The 19,287-nt window shown below is 42.2% G+C and overlaps 1 protein-coding gene and 3 long non-coding RNA genes across 6 annotated transcripts in view; 1 reads left to right on the forward strand and 3 right to left on the reverse strand.

Annotated features, from left to right (window-relative positions):
* Nucleotides 1-16,019, forward strand: part of ADIPOR2 (adiponectin receptor 2) — a 36,989-nt gene extending 20,970 nt beyond the window's left edge. For all 3 annotated transcript variants that reach the window (XM_083572400.1, XM_083572402.1, XM_083572401.1), the window contains exons 3-8: nucleotides 6,142-6,255; nucleotides 7,332-7,503; nucleotides 8,763-8,949; nucleotides 9,371-9,558; nucleotides 12,566-12,759; nucleotides 13,409-16,019. In XM_083572400.1, coding sequence (XP_083428526.1) covers nucleotides 6,142-6,255; nucleotides 7,332-7,503; nucleotides 8,763-8,949; nucleotides 9,371-9,558; nucleotides 12,566-12,759; nucleotides 13,409-13,534 — 981 coding nt within the window. In that variant the 3' untranslated portion in view covers nucleotides 13,535-16,019. The remainder of the gene's footprint in view (nucleotides 1-6,141; nucleotides 6,256-7,331; nucleotides 7,504-8,762; nucleotides 8,950-9,370; nucleotides 9,559-12,565; nucleotides 12,760-13,408) is intronic.
* LOC310742842 lies at nucleotides 575-2,909 on the reverse strand. The gene is made up of 2 exons (XR_014538725.1): nucleotides 1,768-2,909; nucleotides 575-924 (listed from the first exon to the last, which is right to left on the reverse strand). It is a non-coding gene; the product is annotated as an uncharacterized lncRNA (long non-coding RNA).
* LOC310742838 lies at nucleotides 10,729-12,559 on the reverse strand. The gene is made up of 2 exons (XR_014538720.1): nucleotides 12,212-12,559; nucleotides 10,729-12,179 (listed from the first exon to the last, which is right to left on the reverse strand). It is a non-coding gene; the product is annotated as an uncharacterized lncRNA (long non-coding RNA).
* On the reverse strand, nucleotides 15,500-18,046 carry LOC310742847. The gene is made up of 2 exons (XR_014538729.1): nucleotides 16,599-18,046; nucleotides 15,500-16,110 (listed from the first exon to the last, which is right to left on the reverse strand). It is a non-coding gene; the product is annotated as an uncharacterized lncRNA (long non-coding RNA).
* Nucleotides 18,047-19,287: the final 1,241 nt, after the last annotated feature.

Here is a 19,287-nt window from a genome sequence, read left to right on the forward strand (position 1 = left end):
CTCATCAGTTGCTTTTATAAACCATAACTTGTTGAGATCCTAGTTCGATTGTAGGAGAAAGACAAGAAGGCATTGGGTTCATTTACTCCTGCAATGTAAGAGAGGTTACACTGCATCAAGCAAATAGATCACATTTCCATTTTCTGGCAGCAGGTAGAAGGGGGAGCTAGCAAAGGTATTTTGGCAATTACTGGTGGTGAAAGCAGGGTTTTCTGGAGCAGTATAATTTCTTATGTATCTTGTTTCCATTTAGCATGCTTCATAAGCCTGTTTTCTTTCCCTTCCCCCATATTCCCCCCCCCCTTTGCATATGAAGTGTTGCTTTACTTAGCAAGTCAAATTCCAGGCAGCCTGTCACTCTCATGCACAGCTGCTTTTGGTATTAGCATATGGACAAAAGAGGTGGGGAAGAGCCTTCTTGGGCAGGTGCTGTTCTTCAGTCTGCCCAGTGTCAGAATGCCCTAGTCATTTCCCAGATAAGATGCATACACAGCCATCTCTTGCATTGCTGTTGAACACCAGCAAACAGATTTGCTGTGACCTGAAATATGTGTGAACACGCAGGAAGAAAGAATTCTTTGCAGCAAAGGAGCTCTTTAATATGCCTGCTTAAGCCCAGACACAAATTATCATAAAGCTTGTGATTTGTAGGCTTTAAGAAGAAAAAGGAAAGAAAACCTGAAATATGTAATAATCTCTCCCATGATCAGAGAACAGTTCTGATTCCTGTTAACACATTCCAGAGGGGTAGTGGAGTTTCATGGCTGCCAATGAAAAGCTTATGCCACAATCAAATCTTTTAGCCTTTAGGTTGCCTCACGAGTTTGTTGTATCTTGCAGACATCATATTTTGATCAGTAGATCCATTGTCCTTTTTCTTCATGAGACAGATCCCTCATGACTTCTGTTAAGTTGCATTTATAACTGAAGAAGACCAGTTAATGTGTGATATACTAATACAAGGGCTCTATCTTCATTCTGTCTCACAATTACCCCCCTCAATGTCTAGCGCCTGCCTTTGCCTGTACTAAGCGGCTATTTATTCTTTTATTTATTTATACATAACCTGCCTTTTTCCTGACAGGACTCAAGGCGGCTTACAGATAAAAATTAGAACCACTAAAAACATTGAAAAAATAATGATAAAACAACAAAACCTTGATAGAATTAAAACTATATACGTATATAAAATATATTAAAACCATACCAATAATTACAATAAAAACAGCACTGCACCAGCCCTTTCATTAAAAGCAGTCAGTTTCCAAATGCCTCTTGGAAAAAGAAAGTCTTCACCTGTCGGTGGAAGGACAACAAGCAGGGAGCCTGTCTAGCTTATTTTATAAGGAGTATGTGTACACTCCAGTCATGCCAGTTCTCTCCTCTTCCCCATTTCTTACAAAGGGTTTCTGGACTCTCATAACAACTCTTATCCTCACTTCATCCCTCTCTACTCTTTTTGTTATGCCTTATCTTTTCCATTATTTTTCATCTTGTTTGAATTCTGAATGCCTTTGTCCTGAAGGCAGGGTGTTCTTCTGAGCGATGTTAGTGCTTAGTCCCATGATGGCTGTTGTCATGGGCAGTTTTTTTATACTAATGGGAGTAGAGTTGTGTCCTCAGTCATGCTATGTGTGGGGAAGCTATCTTGATTGGTATGGTAATGCCCACTAACTACTAGAGTATCATTTACACCCACACCCACACCCTTTTCTACAAATCCTAAGCGTTCTTTTAACTGTTAAACTTTGCCTGACTTGTACCGACCTTTCCCCATGAGTTTATTTCTCCAAAAAAGCAGTGAGACTTAGTTGATCTTCTGCAACTTGCAGCATTTAAAAGACTTAATAGTTGAAGGTCAGTATAGATCACTGTGACCTTGAACACCAGTTCTGAAGACAAAATGGCTACACTCTGCATTTGACTTCAGAATAGCAATTAACTGCATCCAGTTGGTCTGCTTGCAGAGTGACATGTTGCCCACTTCACCTCTATTGTGATGAGGCTGCAGAGTCCCTGGAACCAAACATGCCCATGTAGCCATTTGGCAGCCAATCAAAATATCCTTGTGATCAATTAGATGAACAGCTTCCTTCCAGAGTCACATTGCTGCAAGATACTGCAATCTCTGTTGTAGGCTTGAAATGTTTCGCTTTGCTTCTCTTCCCCTCTTCCCGATGAACCGCATTGCAATAATTTATCTGCAAATGCAGCATTTGGGGAAGAGAACATGGGTGACCTGTCTGTTCCTGACTTTACTATTTGTACACTTAAACAACCTACCTCTCTCATTTTTGCCTAATAATTGCTTTCTGTGGCTGAAAGGAAGGAACATGTATCTGTTAGGTATTGCCATAAAGACCAATGTGAGTTTCTGTACTATAAATATCCCCAGATTAATAGGTCCCCAGATAATATGTCCCCAGACAAACTATGGAGTAGCTGGCTTAACATTATGCTCAAAGTAGTGCTTGTGGCTTTATGCTTTTCAAACAAACCAGCCTAAGGCCAATGTTTGTTCTAGGCTTCCTGACTATGTTTTTTTGAAGAGAAACAAATCACAAGTGCTGGTTCAGATCCAACACTAAGCCAGCCTTCCAGCGGTCTGTTTCTCCACTCATAAGGGAGGAATGAGGTGGAAGAGCTTGAGCTAGGTACACCGGCACAAAGTATGAGCATGTTATGATCAAGACAGACAAACTCCACTTGGCTTAGCAACATGTGTGAATACGACCAGTATGGTCCAGTTTCAAAAACTAACTGAAGCCAGTAGAGAAGAGGTGAAATCCACAATTGAGCTTATGGGCTAGGTGTTCAGAAACTAGAAAAACTGTGGGGGAAGGGATACTCTGCTGGCCAAACTTGAAACCTAGGGATAGGTTATTAAACTTGGTTGTAAAAGGGTGCATCCTTGGTAGACAAGCCCATTGCAGTCTACAAACTGTGTTAAAGGGCTTTAATACACTTGTGGGGAGTTACTGTTTTAACAAATGTTGACAGCTAGATCCAAGTGCGTAGAGCAAAAGAACCATCTGAATCTTTAATGATGTGAATTGCTGTAGCTGCTATTCAGGCAGGTTTTCATGCAGAGTATGTGGAACCATGCTTCCATATAGTATAGAAAACTGCTTGCTTTGCTTGCTTGCTTAGGTCCTCTTTTTGTTGTCAGATCTAGTATAGTGAGACCCAAAGTTTGTGCATTATTGAAAGTGTACAAGGAATCTCCTTTCTTTGAAAGCTCTTTCTGGGTTTTAACTGTTTTGAAGTAGATATATGTTTAAGTAAAATTGCAAGCCTAAACAGCTTCCTTAGCTGTGAATGAGGGGAAGTGGAAAAGGCTCAGGAATTGTAGGCAGGGCAAATAAACACACCCTGTCCTTTCATCTCTGCTACACTGCCTTGCATATTTTAACCAGGAAGATGCCTCTTTGTTTGATGGCAGCAATCCATTCAGTTTATCACATACAACTTTTGTAGAATAACTGGCTGCAGTTTTAGGCAGCACAATGGACTCAAGTTCGTATATTTGTATTTTCTGTTAAATTCTGAATTTTCTCAGTAAGCAGTGTGCTTGAATAAGTGTGTGCCAAGTATTCTAGAGTTGCATATACATTCTGATGGGTCATTAGTGACTTTCGAGTGGGTCTCTTAACCAATATAAAGCCTTACGTGGAGGTGAGTTCTAGCATGCGTAAGTGATGATGTATGGATGCTGGTGTGCTGCTTTAGTGTGAGCATCTTTGAATAGTACAGAACCTGTAAGCTGGGTTAGTGACCTACTCCAGTGACCATCTTAAGACCTGCTTGAGTCACTTACGTAGCTTCTCTGTTCATTCTTGCAGGAAACAAAGGGAAGGAACTGTACCCTTTTCATTTATGTTTGAACTGTTGCTTTCTCCCAGATCTCTTTTAAAACCAAAAGCAATATATTGACAGATGGGAAGATTGCCAAACTGGTGAGAAGGAGAGAAAGTAAACTCACTAAGAATTGATCTGCCTCTTTTCTCTATTCTTCCTCTTTACCTCCACCACCCCATCTCTTGATTTTTAACCTAGCAGCTTGGCTGTGTTGCAGGTAGGTGTTTATTGTGGAAGAACAGATCCTGCTAAGATCACCTTTGGTGAACATTTGTATGTACTTTCAATGATCTTGGATTAAATTATTTTGAATTATAGGATTTTGTATTGGTGATTCTGAATTTTTAATGGACTCAGGTCCTTCTGGCAGGTTTCATAAGCATCTGATAGCCCAGTGTAAGAATGGAATGCTGGGCTACGTAAGCCTTTGGATTGATCCAGCAGTGCTCTTCCTATGTTGATTAACTTGATTTTTTTTTTATAGTGAAAGCATAGTTAGCAAAGTTTTCTCTGAACATTTAGTAAGAAACATTCTTAACACTGTGTCGGAGCAAAACAGTGCTTAAGTGTCTAATCCATATTAAATAACATTGGGAAAATAACTAAGGATTTGTTTTCATTTATGATAGTCAATCTGAAATAAATTATTTGCTCCCTTAAAAAACCTTAGTATATATAGGGCTTTACCTTTGACTGTCCTTTAAAGTGCATGGTGCTTCTATACAGTATAGGTAGGATTTTGATCTTGCACTACAGTATTGTAAAACTACATTAACGGGCAGAAGATGCATAAATGACTGGAAAAGGAACTCTTTCTGTGCCAGCCTCAATGTGAGCCCCCTCAATTAAAAGTTACTGATGTTGGCTGGTACAGATGAGAATTGACTAAGTTTCCTGGGTCATTGAAGAGGCTCTTAAATGTTGGAAAGGGACTATCCAATGCTCATATGATTTGCCTATAGAAAGTTCCATTTTTAGTGACCAGCATTTCCATTTAAAGACTCACATTATTAGACTGGGAAAGGCATCTGCCTGAGACTCTAGGGAACCCCTGATAGTTGGGGTAGACAACACTGGGCCCAGTGGCCCAGTTAAGTCTACTGCAGCTTCATGTGCAATCTTACATTTAGGCAATTGTAAGATGTTTGGGGGGAAAGCAAAGAACAATAAAAAAGAGAATCAGTTTAACATTGAGTTTGCCTGACACTGATTCTTCCTAAAACATTGTTGTAGCTAATAACTGGATTCTCATAAGCAAAGGCATGCAAATTGTGTTTGTTTAACAGTTCTTTTCTAGTAAATAGGTTGGTGATTGACATAATCTGTGCAAGGGCAACAAACTGCAAAATGCATTCATGCTGTGTTAACCGCATCTTATTTCACATTGAAAGAAAGGAAAAAGCATGATCAAATTCAGAGTTTTGTCTATCTTTCTAAAAGGGAGTAATAGAATCATAGAATTATAGAGTTAGAAGGGACCCAGAGGGTCATCTATTCTAACCCCCAGCAATGCAGGAATCTCAACTAATGCATCTATGACAGACGACATCCCAACCTCTGCTTAAAAACCTCCAATGAAGGAGAGTCCACCACCTTCTGAGGGAGTCTCTTCCACTGTCACACAGCTCTTACCATCAGAAAGTTCTTCCTGATGTTTATTCAGAATCTCCTTTCTTGTAACTTGAAGCTCTTGGTTTGGGTCCTAGTCTCCAGAGGAGACAACAAGCTTGGAAGATGGCTGTTACATCTCCTCTCAGTCTCCTCTTATCCAGGCTAAACATACCCACTTCCCTCAACTGTTCCTCATCAGGCTCGGTTTCCAGATCCTTTATCATCTTGGTTACCCTCCTTTGCACACGTTTCAGCTTGTCAATATCCTTCTTAAACTGTGCTGTCGAGAACTGGACACAGTACTCCTGGTGTGGTCTAACCAAGGCAAAATAGAGTGGAACTATTATTTCCCTTGATTGGGACATTATATTTCTGTCGATGCAGCCTAGAATAGCATGAGCCTTTTTTGCTACTGCATCACAAAGTGGCAGTTATACCTAATAGTCTCTTCCCTTCCATAGCACAAATTGGGGACCACCAACTCCATTGCATTTTGCTCAACAGCATTGGCTAGAGAACCTAATTCTGGAGTATGCAGCTAGAGGACATGTTTCTTTTGAACATTCTACACTTGTGTGCTTATCTGGCTTCATATTTGATAGAATTCTGTGTTAAGTCACTGAAAGCAAAACTTGTTTTTGCTTGTTATTCAACAATTCTTTTATGTTTCAGAGTTCTGATCATGTTGGCAGCGATGATGCAGCTCATGAGGATGAAGGATTTATGGGGATGCTGCCTCTCCAAGCTCACCATGCCATGGAGAGGATGGAAGAGTTTGTATGTAAGGTAAGAGGCTGCAAAGCAAGTGCCCATCATGCTCTGGTGTGCTTCACACAGCTCTTGGGTCCTTTGGCTAGCAGTGCATGCACTTCTGGCAACAAAGAGCCAAGTCACAGTGGGTGGCCGTCAAGGAGTTCTGTTGTCTTGGCTGATGCTGCCACTGTGCGTGTTGGGATCTTGCGCTTCCAGTAATTGGATGAATTAGAAAGTTTAGCACGATAGGGATTACACGTTGAAATGTAGGATTAAACATGATGGTACAACTGTTGAGCCTCTTTTTTGAAACATCTGTGGAAGTCCAAGCAGAATAATGCCCTCTGCTTCTAGTGTTTCTGGGTCAGAGAACTTTAATTTACAAGGTCACCTTTTTCCACACACTCTCTTTCAGGCCTTTGCAAATCTTTGTTTGGAGATTACCATTTGTCTCCCTTGTGTAGCAGCCTCATTGTGTCCACCATCCCAAGTGAAAAAAGCCAGTTCTATTGAAATGCCACCCTGGACAAATTCATTGTGAGCTGTGTAAATATTACTGGTCTTGACTTTCCTTGGCTAATCTTAAAGGGAAATAGTTTATGCTGGTGTCTGGCTCTAACGTCAGAATCAGAACAGAGAATATTATTTTTACCTTGTTTTGCTGCTATCTTTTCATAATTGGAAGGATGACCTTGGAAATGCAGGATTTATTAACAAAATTTCTACAAATATATGAACCCCAACTTTAATGAAGCTCCATTGTTACCATCTTTCTTTTTTCCACCTATCACTGAAGTCGCAGAATATTTGACTTTGGGTGATTCATATTTTAGAATGGCAAACATGCTCCCAAACTTTCATGGAGGGGTGCTTTGGATTGGCTTTTCTTTGCCTTCATGTGGCACACTACAGGGAGCAGTTTTTTCAGTTTCCTGAAACTTCATACTAATTTCAAAATTATTTGTGGTGGTAAAGGTGCTGTGGATTTTGTAGAAGAGTGCAGTGGCTGAACTATTCTCTATACTGCTTTTTCCATTTGAAATGTAATGTGTATTTCCTTGGGAAACTGCCACAGGAGGACTAACACAACCCCTCCTTACTCCCTTTAGGTGTGGGAGGGCAGATGGCGCGTCATCCCCTTTGACGTCTTGCCCGACTGGCTGAAGGACAACGATTACCTGTTGCATGGGCACCGCCCACCCATGCCCTCTTTCCGGGCTTGCTTCAAAAGCATTTTCAGAATACACACAGAGACCGGCAATATCTGGACACACCTACTAGGTATTGACTTGGATGTAAATGTCATATGAATTTATCTTTTATAACTAATAACTGAGTTAAGAAGCAAAGGAAATAGACTTTGGAACTTACTGCTGATCCAATAGCAAGAGCAAGATTGCCTGGAGCACATCTGACAGGACTCTACAGGATATGTTGGGCAAGAGTTTGGGGTGAATTATACTTGCATAGATGGATCCTGGACAAAGGGTTGCATTGGGTTGCAGTGACTTTCCCCTTCAGTAATCTTACTAAATGCCTGTTCAGTAGAATAACTTCTCTTTGTTCAGCACCAACTAACTTGGTTTGAATTACTCAGATGTGCAAATTCCCCCTTTTCTGTTTGTGTTGTACTCCCCTCACCCCATCACTGATAATGTTTTGAGGATGCTCAGATTGACTTGGCAGATCTACATGAATCCTCTTCCTGTTGTCCAGAAAGATAATTCAGATTTCTGCTCCAACACTGCTGTTCACTAATAGCTTTTAGGAAGAAAATGTAAACACTTTGGTATGCATGTGCTGCTGTGAGTCAAGACCTTGGTCCAAGGCTTCAACCTGGGACATCTGAATTGCAATGCTGCAGAAAAATTGTGTGCTTTGTACTTCTGTGTGGCTTTCTCACTGCAGCATTGCCCTTGAAATAAGCTTAATTGCCTGTGCTTACTGGACCTTTCCTGGCTCTTGGGACTAATGATGAAACAGGCCTCAAATTAGCTTCAGTTGGCATTGCAGTGACCATATTCTGTTTGGCTCATTGGGGAGGACGGAACTAGAGCTAAGCTTGCATACTTTAAACATTATTGTCAGCAACTGTTTTGCTTGGCAGAACATTTAGGTTGGAATAAACCTAAAGCCCTTTGGTTCATTGATTGGTCATATTTGTGCCAGCCCAACTTCTGTATGCTACACCACCCTGCCTCATAATACTTGGGAGAAATAATGCAGACAAACAGGAAATTGAATCTGTTTCCAGCTTTATATCAGGCCACCCATTCCACCATGTTCCACTCCATGCACAACACACTAAACCATATTTTAACATGATGTGCATAATGTGGCCAGGGGTTTCCCAAAGCTGTTCAAAGTATATGTAGTACCTCACTCAATGATTTGCAATTGTTAAGTCAAATGATCTACAGAAATGTGACAGATGACATTTCTCAAGTGTACTGAATTTGCTGTGATGCTTTTTTGGGGTTCTCCCGCTACACATGCACAAACTTCGGCAGGTCTTGTAACATTTATTTTTCTTTGTTTAGGTTGTGTGTTCTTTCTGTGTCTGGGCATCTTTTACATGTTCCGGCCAAACATGTCCTTTGTAGCACCTGTACAAGAGAAGGTAGTAGTTGGAGTGTTCTTCTTGGGAGCCATTCTCTGCCTCTCCTTCTCATGGCTCTTCCACACAGTTTACTGCCATTCAGAAGGTGTCTCAAGACTATTCTCCAAGTAAGTGGTTCAGTGTGACTTCAGAGCCAGAAAATGTATGTGAAGCACTACGAAAATTGTCAGTGTATAAATGCTTAGCTGTTGGGTCCAGGCTGAGAAACTGGAATTTGCCTAAGAGCTCTACTTCAGCCATTGATAGGCTGCCCATATTCCTGACATTGTGGTTAGCAGGCCAAGATTAAAGAATTTAGATCAGAGCTCTTCTCCTAAGGTTTGTCTGCCTTTGCTAATATTTTGAAGTTGCTGTTTAGGGGTGGTCACAGTAGGAACCTTATTAGCCACAGAAGTCTTGCACCAGAAGCTGGACAATGATGCAACTACGCTAGGCTTGTTGGGTGCTGTGGAGGCTGTGCAATCAGTGAGCAGGCTATTTCATGTGACCTTCCTGAAACAACTTTCCCACTCTCTTCCCTTGCCTTAGACTGGACTACTCTGGCATCGCCCTTCTCATTATGGGCAGTTTTGTCCCATGGCTCTACTACTCCTTCTATTGCAACCCTCAGCCCTGCTTCATCTACTTGATTGTCATCTGTGTCCTGGGCATCACAGCCATTATAGTTTCCCAATGGGACAGGTTTGCAACCCCCCAGTATCGAGCAGTACGAGCAGGTAAGACTCAAAGGATCATTTTTAAAATGCTTTCCTCCACATGAAGGGATTTGGTCTGAAATTTTATTCCAAATTGGAACAAAGTGCTGAACTTACTTATGCATGGTGCTATTTTTTAAAATGTAACTTTGAACGGAGTGTGCGCGCGCTCATAGATTAAAAGTTTGACACTCCTAATCTGCCAGTCATATTTGCATAATGTCAGGTTCTAGAGAGGTAGCCATATCTGTCTGCAACAAAACTTCTTTAATGTTCCATATTCAGATTTACAGCGACACAAGTTTTTGTGAGTTAAAGTCGCCGTCCATGATGTATTGCCTTCCATTAGCCATGCTTATGGCGTATTTGTGTACAGACAGATATACAGTGGTACCTCCATTCCGGAGGCCCGTTCACAACATGAAAAGTCCGCAACCTGAAGCGCTGTATCTGTGCAGCTCCGCAGCGCAATTTGGCGCTTGTGCGCATGCACGAAGTGCGATTTAGCGCTACTGCGCATGCGTGAGCGGTGAAACCCGGAAGTTACCCTTTCCGGTACTTCTGGGTTGCTGTGGGACGCAACCTGAGAAAACATAACATGAAGCAAATGTAACATGAGGTATGACTGTACATACAGCAAAATGTAGTCCCCAAACGCCTTGAAAAGTTTACACTCTTCATTCTTTATGTGTACAGAGAATCCACTAGTTGTGGATAGTTAGTACTTCATGCACCTTATACATGGGCATCCCTTCATGGATACATAATAAATTGGTTGGTATTTAGATGCCACAAGATTCCTTGTGCCTGCATCATGTGTGTTTTAATTTGCACTGTTCTCCCCCCCTTTTTTTTGTATGATTAACTAGTAGTACTCATTATGTGACATCTTGTTTGGATGACAATAAGTTAAGGATTCTGGCTGTAAATGCCAAGTCTGTCCAATGAACACAATTTGTGAAAATGACTCATCAGCTTAGCTGGATGCCATCTTTCATAATGGCTCTAAATTCTGGCTAAGTCTGAGGAAGCTAGAAAGTCAGGCAGGAGGATTATTTAGGATAAGGTATTGTTTAAAAATCAAAACCCTAAATGCATCTTCTAGTGCAGTAGTTTCCAAATTTTGTCTTGAGGGAACTGAAAGAAAAAGAATCTCCTAAGGACGAAAAACATCTGCCTGCAGGGAAGCTGTTTGCTGTTACAGACATACACACATTCAGCATTTTATTTGTATGCCACCTTTCCGTAGTTTAAACCATGCTTAAGGCAGCTTACAACATGAAAAAAATAATACATAATTAGATAGCAAAAGTAATTTTCAACCATAAATAAAATTTCAAAAAGTACACATCCAAATTGAACATTTCCACATAGATCATAAGATCTAAAATAAGATGCAAAAAATTATATCAATAACAGCAACACACACCCCTCCAAACAAAACACGCTAAACAACGCCCCAGCCCAACAGTCCGTTCAGTCGCCTCAGTTTTTGTAGCTGGAGTCAGGGCCCTGCCTTCCCCGGCCAGGTGGAAAAAAGGCCAGAAAGACAAGGACTCCTAGCCAAGATGCTTATTCCACCGCTCCGGCCTGCCTGCCTTCCTTTCCATTCCATCTTTACAGGAGGATGGAGACTTTGTTCTGTCCATCTCTGCTTTGGGAAATGATTAGGTTTTTCTGATACTCCAGTGCAGAGGATGCTACTTGCTGAATCTCTACAAAAATTGCTGCTCTGGGCTTTGTCTCCTTCCATTTGGGAGGCACACTTGGAACGGTAACTCCTGTAGCAGTGCATGGGAAGGACTCCTCCGAGGGAAGGTGAAATTCTTGCATGTGTGCATGCGCACGCACACAGAATGTGAATGTAGTCATGAATTCAGGGGGGAAAGTCTCATTTGCCTGCTGGAAGTTTGAAGAATTTGTTCTAGAATATTTCTGTACCTTCCAGGAAGTTGTAAATTTATACAGAGGACCAGGAGATGAAATATATAGCAATTGAAACTTAGTACAGTGGTACCTCTGTTTACGAACTTAATTCGTTCCGAAGGTCCGTTCTTAACCTGAAACCATTCTTAACCTGAGGTACCACTTTAGCTAATGGGGCCTCCTGCTGCTGCTGTTCTCATCCTGAGGTAAAGTTCTTAACCTGAGCTACTACTTCCGGGTTAGCGGAGTCTGTAACCCAAAGTTTGTAACCTGAGGTACTACTGTACTGGGAATACTATTTTGCAAATATTGAAGGTTTTAATTATCATGAACTGTCAGTTCAATCTGTGGGCTGGAGCAGACAAAACACCTTTGAAGTTTATTCTTCCACGACTGATGTAAGTGCTGCACTTTTTTGGTCAGTCAGTGGTACATGAAGGCCAAAGTTTCTTTCTGCCACTCACAGCCCACTGGCAGGGAGTCTTTATTTCAAGGCTTGTGCTACAGTCTCTAGTGTACTTAGAAAGCTAGAGGTATATTAACATATTTCTACAACAAAAAGAATTTTGTCTAATTAAAGAAATTATAGTTGGTTGATTGCAATTTTAAATGATCTGCATAGTAAAAGTCACTTGAATAAAATGATGACTTTGGAATGGAAAAGCATACTTTCTTTATCTAGTATTTAAGTGGTGTGTGTGTGTGTGTGTGTGTATCTGTGTGTGTTTGTGTGTGTGTGTGCGCGCACACACACACACACACACACACACACACACACACACATGTATGTGCTGCAGCAGGCATAGTATTGAAGGAGAATATGCCTCCTGGTTGCAACAGAAGAGAGAATGCCTCTTCTAAAATGACATTTAGCACTATGATTAGAAGTACATAGAAATCATTATTTTTAAAAAAATGTGTTCCCAGATTGATCAGGGGCTCCTCTCTAGTTGACCAAATGGGTTGTGGCCCTAAAAACCAACCACCCAAGTAATCTTCCTGCTCTGCTTTGGGATCCTGAGCTTTGGCAGTTTGCCCTCATCTCTGCCACTGCTTCTCTTGTGTCCAAGGCTGAATCTGTCCCACTTCCCTTATCTCCTAGGAGTGTTTCTGGCTCTGGGCCTTAGTGGGGTCATCCCCACCCTGCACTTTGTCATCACGGAAGGGCTCCTCAAGGCTGCCACAATGGGGCAGATAGGCTGGCTGGCTCTCATGGCCTGCCTGTATATCACTGGCGCTGCACTGTATGCTGCTCGCATCCCGGAGAGGTTCTTCCCGGGCAAGTGTGACATCTGGGTAAGTATGGCTAATAGATGGCAGGCACATAATAGGGAGGGTGAGAGGCATTAATGCCATCCCTACTGCATATCTGCAGTGATGGATCACTGTGGTCTGTGGCCGAGCTGTATAAAGACACAGTTCTATAAATGCCTCTTACTGCTCAGTTCTGGGCTAAAATGGAGCCCTGCTGTGCAACTGCTAACTTTAAAACCCTGTGAAACTCTTCAACCTTCTCTTGGTAGGCATTACAAGAATGAAAAATATTTGCACTGTATCTGCCTTGGCATATCTGGCTCCCAAGAGAGGGAATGGTACACAGCTGCAAAAATACAACCATTCTGATACAGCGCTGTTAATGCTCTGTCTTTGTTTGTTTATGTGTATGTGAGCATGTATCTTGTCCTCTAGCCAGTTATGCCAAGTTGACTGGGGCTGGGTGGGTTTAAATTGGCACCTCTTGGTGCTTGCATAGCCTGTTCACACAGAGAAACAAACAATGGATTCCTAGGAAGCAAGAGGGCTTATTCTTTGGCTGGTTGATACTTCACAATCTCTACTTACTAGCCAGTACCACCTGTGATGCCCTCCTTTGGTGACTGTTCTGGAAAATGGGAGTCTCCATTACCTAAGGTGAAACGGTGTTCTGTTTTTCTTTCTCCCATAGTTCCACTCCCACCAGCTGTTTCATGTGTTTGTAGTGGCTGGTGCATTTGCGCACTTCCATGGAGTTTCAAACCTTCAGGAGTTCCGCTTCACAGTTGGCGGAGGCTGCTCAGAGGACGAGATGTAGTAAAACTGACCGCTTGTCCAAGATCATAACCAAAAAAGCAGAACCGTTGGAGCAGTCAGTCTACACCTGACCCAGGATGGTGTAGAAGCTTCGCAGGGATTCTAACTAAAACTTGGAAGAGAAATTCATACCTCAAGCATTGGAGTGAATTGATTCTGAAGACCTGGAAGTTCTTAAACCCTAATTTATTCCTGGGGTCTACAGACTAAGCTACAGAAAGCCCTTTCTTAATCAGCTTCTGTTCAATGCCATATTTATTTGTAGAAAAACAAGAGGGGTTGTCATGGGGAGATGGCTTAGCATTTTTTTTTCTTTTTTAAAATCTAGCTTGATTAAGATTTGTATCTTGTTCAGGTAAGTTGATTTTTAGATGCTCTTTTGGGAGGAAAAATGTAAATAAGATTTCTAACATTCTGTTTAATTGAAAAGTTTATATAAATGTTTTAAAATTGTGTGGGAGGGGAGGGTTTTTTGTATAGATTGCAACATGCAAGTACCACACACTGTTTCAAGTTTGCACGAACCCTTTTAAGTGCAAGAGGGCCAGGTGAAACCCCTGCAGCATCTGGGTTCTACAGATTCTTCCTAATGTTTGGGAATATACTGGACAGCTAGACCCAGCAGGCTCAGTCTGCACACAAGGGTTCAGGGTAAGCAAGTGTGGACAACCTTAAATCGGGCTGACGCTTGGGCCCCTGTACGTTCAGAAGGCAAAGGCAGGAGAGACATTGTGCAGCTGAGCTCTGCTCCCTTGGCAGGGCGTGCCTTCTAAGATCTCTGCCATGTTGTGGATAGTCTTTAGGTGGTCTTTCTTTCCACCAGCCTTTTGCTGTGTTGGGATTTGATGGCTTAAGGCACAATATGGTATGTATCTTGACCTCTTTGGCAGTGGGGTCTCTTGTCAGTGTTTCACCATTCAGTTGGGCCTGCTATCCTTTTTTATCCAAGTGCAATTGTTAGTGTCAGGCATCTGCCTTCTAGTTGAGAGACAGTAGGATAAGATGGTCTGCAGGGAGTGAGGAGGAACATATGAAAAAGCAGCCTAGACTAGCTGTTAATTCAATGTTGTGTGCTGCTGAACTACAGTAGCACTAAGGTTGCCCGGTATTAAATTCCACCAAGCTCCACTTGGCTGCAATGTAACACTGCCGATCCTTCTTGCTTCCTTCTGGTATATAAGACAACGCTGCGCACTGGGCTTTTTTCTTTCTTTAAAAAGAGCAGCTTGCAGAATCTGCTTGGATATTACATTTTTGCCTCTCCTCAAAAGAGTGCTTGGTACCCAAGAGAAGCTTGTTGTCTCTTTAAAAACTTCCCCAGATAGCTTAACTGCTTGTGGGGTAGCCGTACATTCTGAGAAGGGCAAATTATCACTAAGCAGAACACTCAGTCAGGCAAGAAGTGTAGTTGCTGTTTTCTCCTGCTAGGCTGGTGAGGCATGTCAGAGATGGAGAGAAATGTTTTGACACAGTGTAGAATTTGTGTTGTTGAATACTCACAGTGGGGGCAGTTCCTTTGGCCCATAGTATAATTAACTACAAGTGTTGGGAGATGATAGAATTTGTCACATGTTAAACTGCTTTTTTGATTATTAGAAGGAGGTTGGTCTTTCTGTCTTTTCTCTCTCCCGCCCTCAAAACAGAACCTTAGTGTTTAGACCTACAAGAGGTGCTTAACGGGTGCTTGTAGGCAACTTCAGATGTGTATATCCTGGGTAGGATCCTGATGTGCTGAATGCAGATAGGCCAGAATGGCACCCTAACACTTCTGATTGTTCAATCCCATACTAAAAAAACAGAACAGTATTAATTGAACCCCTTTAATGGAACAGGAAGGCCAGTAATGATTTAACCTTCCCAGTGGTAAATGTAGCCATCTGGAAGAAGGATGGCTTGCCTGATGGGGTATGTGCTAATACATATCAGACTCAGATCTACTTATCTGAAAATCATTTTTTTTTTGAGAGAGAGAGAGAGAGGGGTGGTGGTAGGCTGCTTCTGTATTAGCAGCAGAAATAGCACCTCCCCATTCTAGATCATCCTATGCTCACTCCCAGAAAGGGTTTCTCACAACCTGGTCCTACAGCACACAACCTGTACAAAAACACACCCTCCACCTATTCTACCCCTTTGGTCTCTGTTTAGGACATTTTTTTGTGTCCCAATAAGAAAAACTGCTTAGCTGTGCACTTTTCCGTGGTGCTTGCTGAGACTTCTTCCCAGGTTGGCACCTGAATGCCTTACTCTCAGCAATCGGAGGTTCGCTTGCTTCCTTTGTGTGTGCAGGTTTTCAGTGTAGTATAGTTCAGAATTACAGCTTTCTTTTCCCATTAACTAGTGGCCTTGTTCAGTATTTTCTTTTTTAAAAAATTGCTTACTGTTGGAGGCGACAAAGCACATCTTGGACTTTGAAGATTGGGGTCTCCGGGCAATGGGATCTCATTACTTGTTGTATTCTTAACTTCTAATAAAAAGAGCAAATGCAATGGAGGCTTGATGGGTGTTGTCTTTTTGGTCTCATTCATGATCATATAAGAACTGGATGGACGTATAGAAAAGTATGGATGGGAATGTGGCCTGGAAATATAGAAATTGGTTTGTGTTACATTTAATGGTGAAAGCTGTTCTTCCATGTTTTTGAACCAAGAGTAGAGAACCATAACCCTTCCCGATGTTTGGGGTTTTTTTTACACTTTTTTCTCAACACACCCTGTGCTCATTATATTAAGGTCAGTTTGACAATGTGAAGCTCTTACACTATACTGGAATATTGTAAATACATCTAAGCACATTAACTTGTGAATGTAAGTGTGGGTCCATTTTCAGCATAATTCCAGTATGACCTGTGATGGGATTTTGTGGCATATTGTGTATGACAACCAAGAAAGACATGAAACAAAAATATAATGAAAATGTCATATTTTAAAAAGAGGCCAAATGTCAAACACATTTTACAAAAACAAAAGCAAAAGTTAAACAACTTCTGTACTGTCACAAATCTCCCTTAGGGATTTGAGAGTAGGACTTTCTTATTGAAATGCTAGTCATGTCAAGGAAATACATACCAGCAGTCCTGTAATATGGCTTCCTTCCTTTGCTTGCTTTCTCCATTTCTGAGGTCTTAAGGTCTTGGCTATCCAACCATCAGCCCACGCCTGGCACGTAAACTACTGGGATCTAGAAACAAAAACTTGGTGTGGTGAAAATTTTGCCCATAGTTTCGTTCATAAGGCAAAATGGCTTTCAAAAGTTGAGAGAAATTTCACATTGTATTAGCACAGCTCTGAGGGGTTACTTTCTTCCCTGAAAACTGATAAAGATTGTATTATACAGCTGGTGCATCCATGAAGCCGTCAGCATGTCTGGCAAAATAATATTGCAGCATACAGTAGGAACTGGAAGGTGACAGTCATATTTCCTGTGCATCTGTAGACTTCCCAAAAGTGTCTGCTTTTAAGCATTTGCGTCTAACAAAGCTAATGTGCACACTTAGCCTCGCCATGTTTAATTTTGTAATCTATGTAATTTTGTAACCTATGCAAGGGAGTTATGGCTAAACTCCTTGTCCAGCGATGTGAAGCTGAGGGAACTTGAGAGGTGTGGACAGAAGGAATATTTCTAAGGCTAGAGTTTAAGTTTGCCTTAATAACACAGAAACATAGGTAGAAACATTATTCCTTTTAGCTCAGTACTGTCTACACTGGCCGGTAGTAGCCATCCAAGTTTTCAGATGAAATTCTCAACCTGCAACCACTCCCCATAATGCATCATGCCTCTTGAAATAGAACACATGGAGCTATTTTCACATTAAGCTGATAAATCTAATCATTGTCTGAATCAGCTATTTTAGACGAAAGCTCTCTGTGTAGCCTTAGAAGAGCTTAAATGTCTGCAGTAGGCAGAGTTGCAGGAACTCCTTGCTGGATACAGGAATCCCTGCCCAAGCCTGGCTTGGCAATATTGTTCTCCAGTTCCTTGACAATAGAAATGAATCTCTGTTGATGACCATTATGTTCTTTAAGAAGGTGATATTCCTGCCTCTCCTGCAGAGCTGCCCAGGTGTCTGTTAAGTTAAAAGGGGATTATGATATGCTTCTCTTTAGCAGATAGTACTGACGGTTCCCATTTTGCAGCTAGGGTAAGTTATAGGTTAAGTCCATCCATTTGGCAAATGCTATCCACTGTTCCAGGCCTTTCCCCCACCAGTGTAAACTTTTCCATGCTGCTAAGGCAGGGAGGGTAAGCTGTGAGATCACACAGCTTGGTGAGCCTGTTGGTCCATAGCCATAGGTGCCCCACCCTCAGTTGCAAGCTCCTTGAAGAAAGGAAGCCACACTTCCAAACACAACACAGCTAGCAAGTTCCTTGGAGGATGCAGCCGAAGAAGTTCCTGAGCCTCTATGGTATTGTCCACATGCTCTGGCATGCAGCAGTTGTCTTAAGTGCCCAAGTAGCATGGTCCTCAAAATAGAGCATTTGCCTTTCTGGTCCAAAATAAGGACTTTGATGGCCCTTGTCACCGCAAGAGAAGAGCTGTGGTTCCCAGAGGAAGGAAGAGCAGGGCTAATGAGGCAGAAATCTCTGCCGCTCCTCCACAGTCCTGGGCGTTTTCCTGAAAAACAAAGCAAGTATGTGGTCAGCAAGTAGAATTTAGAGGGCAGCAAAAATTAAAGCCTAGCTTCATTTTAACTTGGGCCAAATGATTGAAACTTTTTTTGCAATGGGGATGGCCAAATCCACCTCCTGATAACAATGGATCCATTCATAGGGCTGGCAGGATAAACTGTGTCCATGCAGAATGTGCGTGCTCATGAGTGCCTACCACATGGCAAGGAACCCAATGCACTTGGCTATATGTATAACGTGTGCACAGGCTTGCTGCATACATCACATCAAACACACACTGCTGGACAGGTGGGGGCACTGTGCCCTATTTTTAGGGCCTCCACATAGGCAAACAAGTGAGGCAGCCTTGTGGTGGTTAAAAATGAATCTATGGACTGACATTTCAAAACCCAGCCTATTTTATTTAGGCCAGCACATTATCATGGCTGCTGTGGGGCAGAGCCTACTTTGTCAAATGCAACAATTCCTCAACCCGCCTTACCTCAGGATGGAATGCATGGCAGGTATCTGGTCGCCGCCTCAGCTTCTGGGAGCGCATCCTGTCACATTTCACTGACGCATTATGTGCAGTGCTGTTAAGGTTAATAGCAGTTTGGGGAAATGGTGAAAATCAGAAACAATCCCATTTATGGAGGAGCTGTGTTGTCCCAGAATTCCAGTTTACAACTAGGCTGTACAAGTCATAAGATGTATTCCCATAGAGGTGCCCTTGATTATGAAGCTACTGCAAGGCGGCTACTCACATGGAATGTCATGCACTCATTCTAGCATAAAGGGTGCTGTCACAGGCAGGACATTTCTCAAAATACTTATGCTACACCTGGTAAGTAAAGGTAACGGTAAAGGGATCCTTGACCATAAGGTCCAGCCGTGGCAGATTCTGGGGTTGCAGTGCTCATCTCGCTTTAATGGCCAAGGGAGCCAGCGTACAGCTTCCGGGTAATGTGGCCAGCATGACTAACCAGAGCAGCACACAGAAACGCCGTTTACCTTCCCGCCAGAGTGGTACCTATATATCTACTTGCACTTTGACGTGCTTTCGAACTGCTAGGTTGGCAGGAGCAGGGTCCGAGCAATGGGAGCTCACCCCATTGTGGTTGATTCGAACCGCCGACCTTCTGATCTGCA

Source organism: Podarcis filfolensis, assembly GCF_964270895.1.
Source record: "Podarcis filfolensis genome assembly, chromosome: 10".
In the NCBI taxonomy this organism is placed as follows: Eukaryota; Metazoa; Chordata; class Lepidosauria; order Squamata; family Lacertidae; genus Podarcis; species Podarcis filfolensis.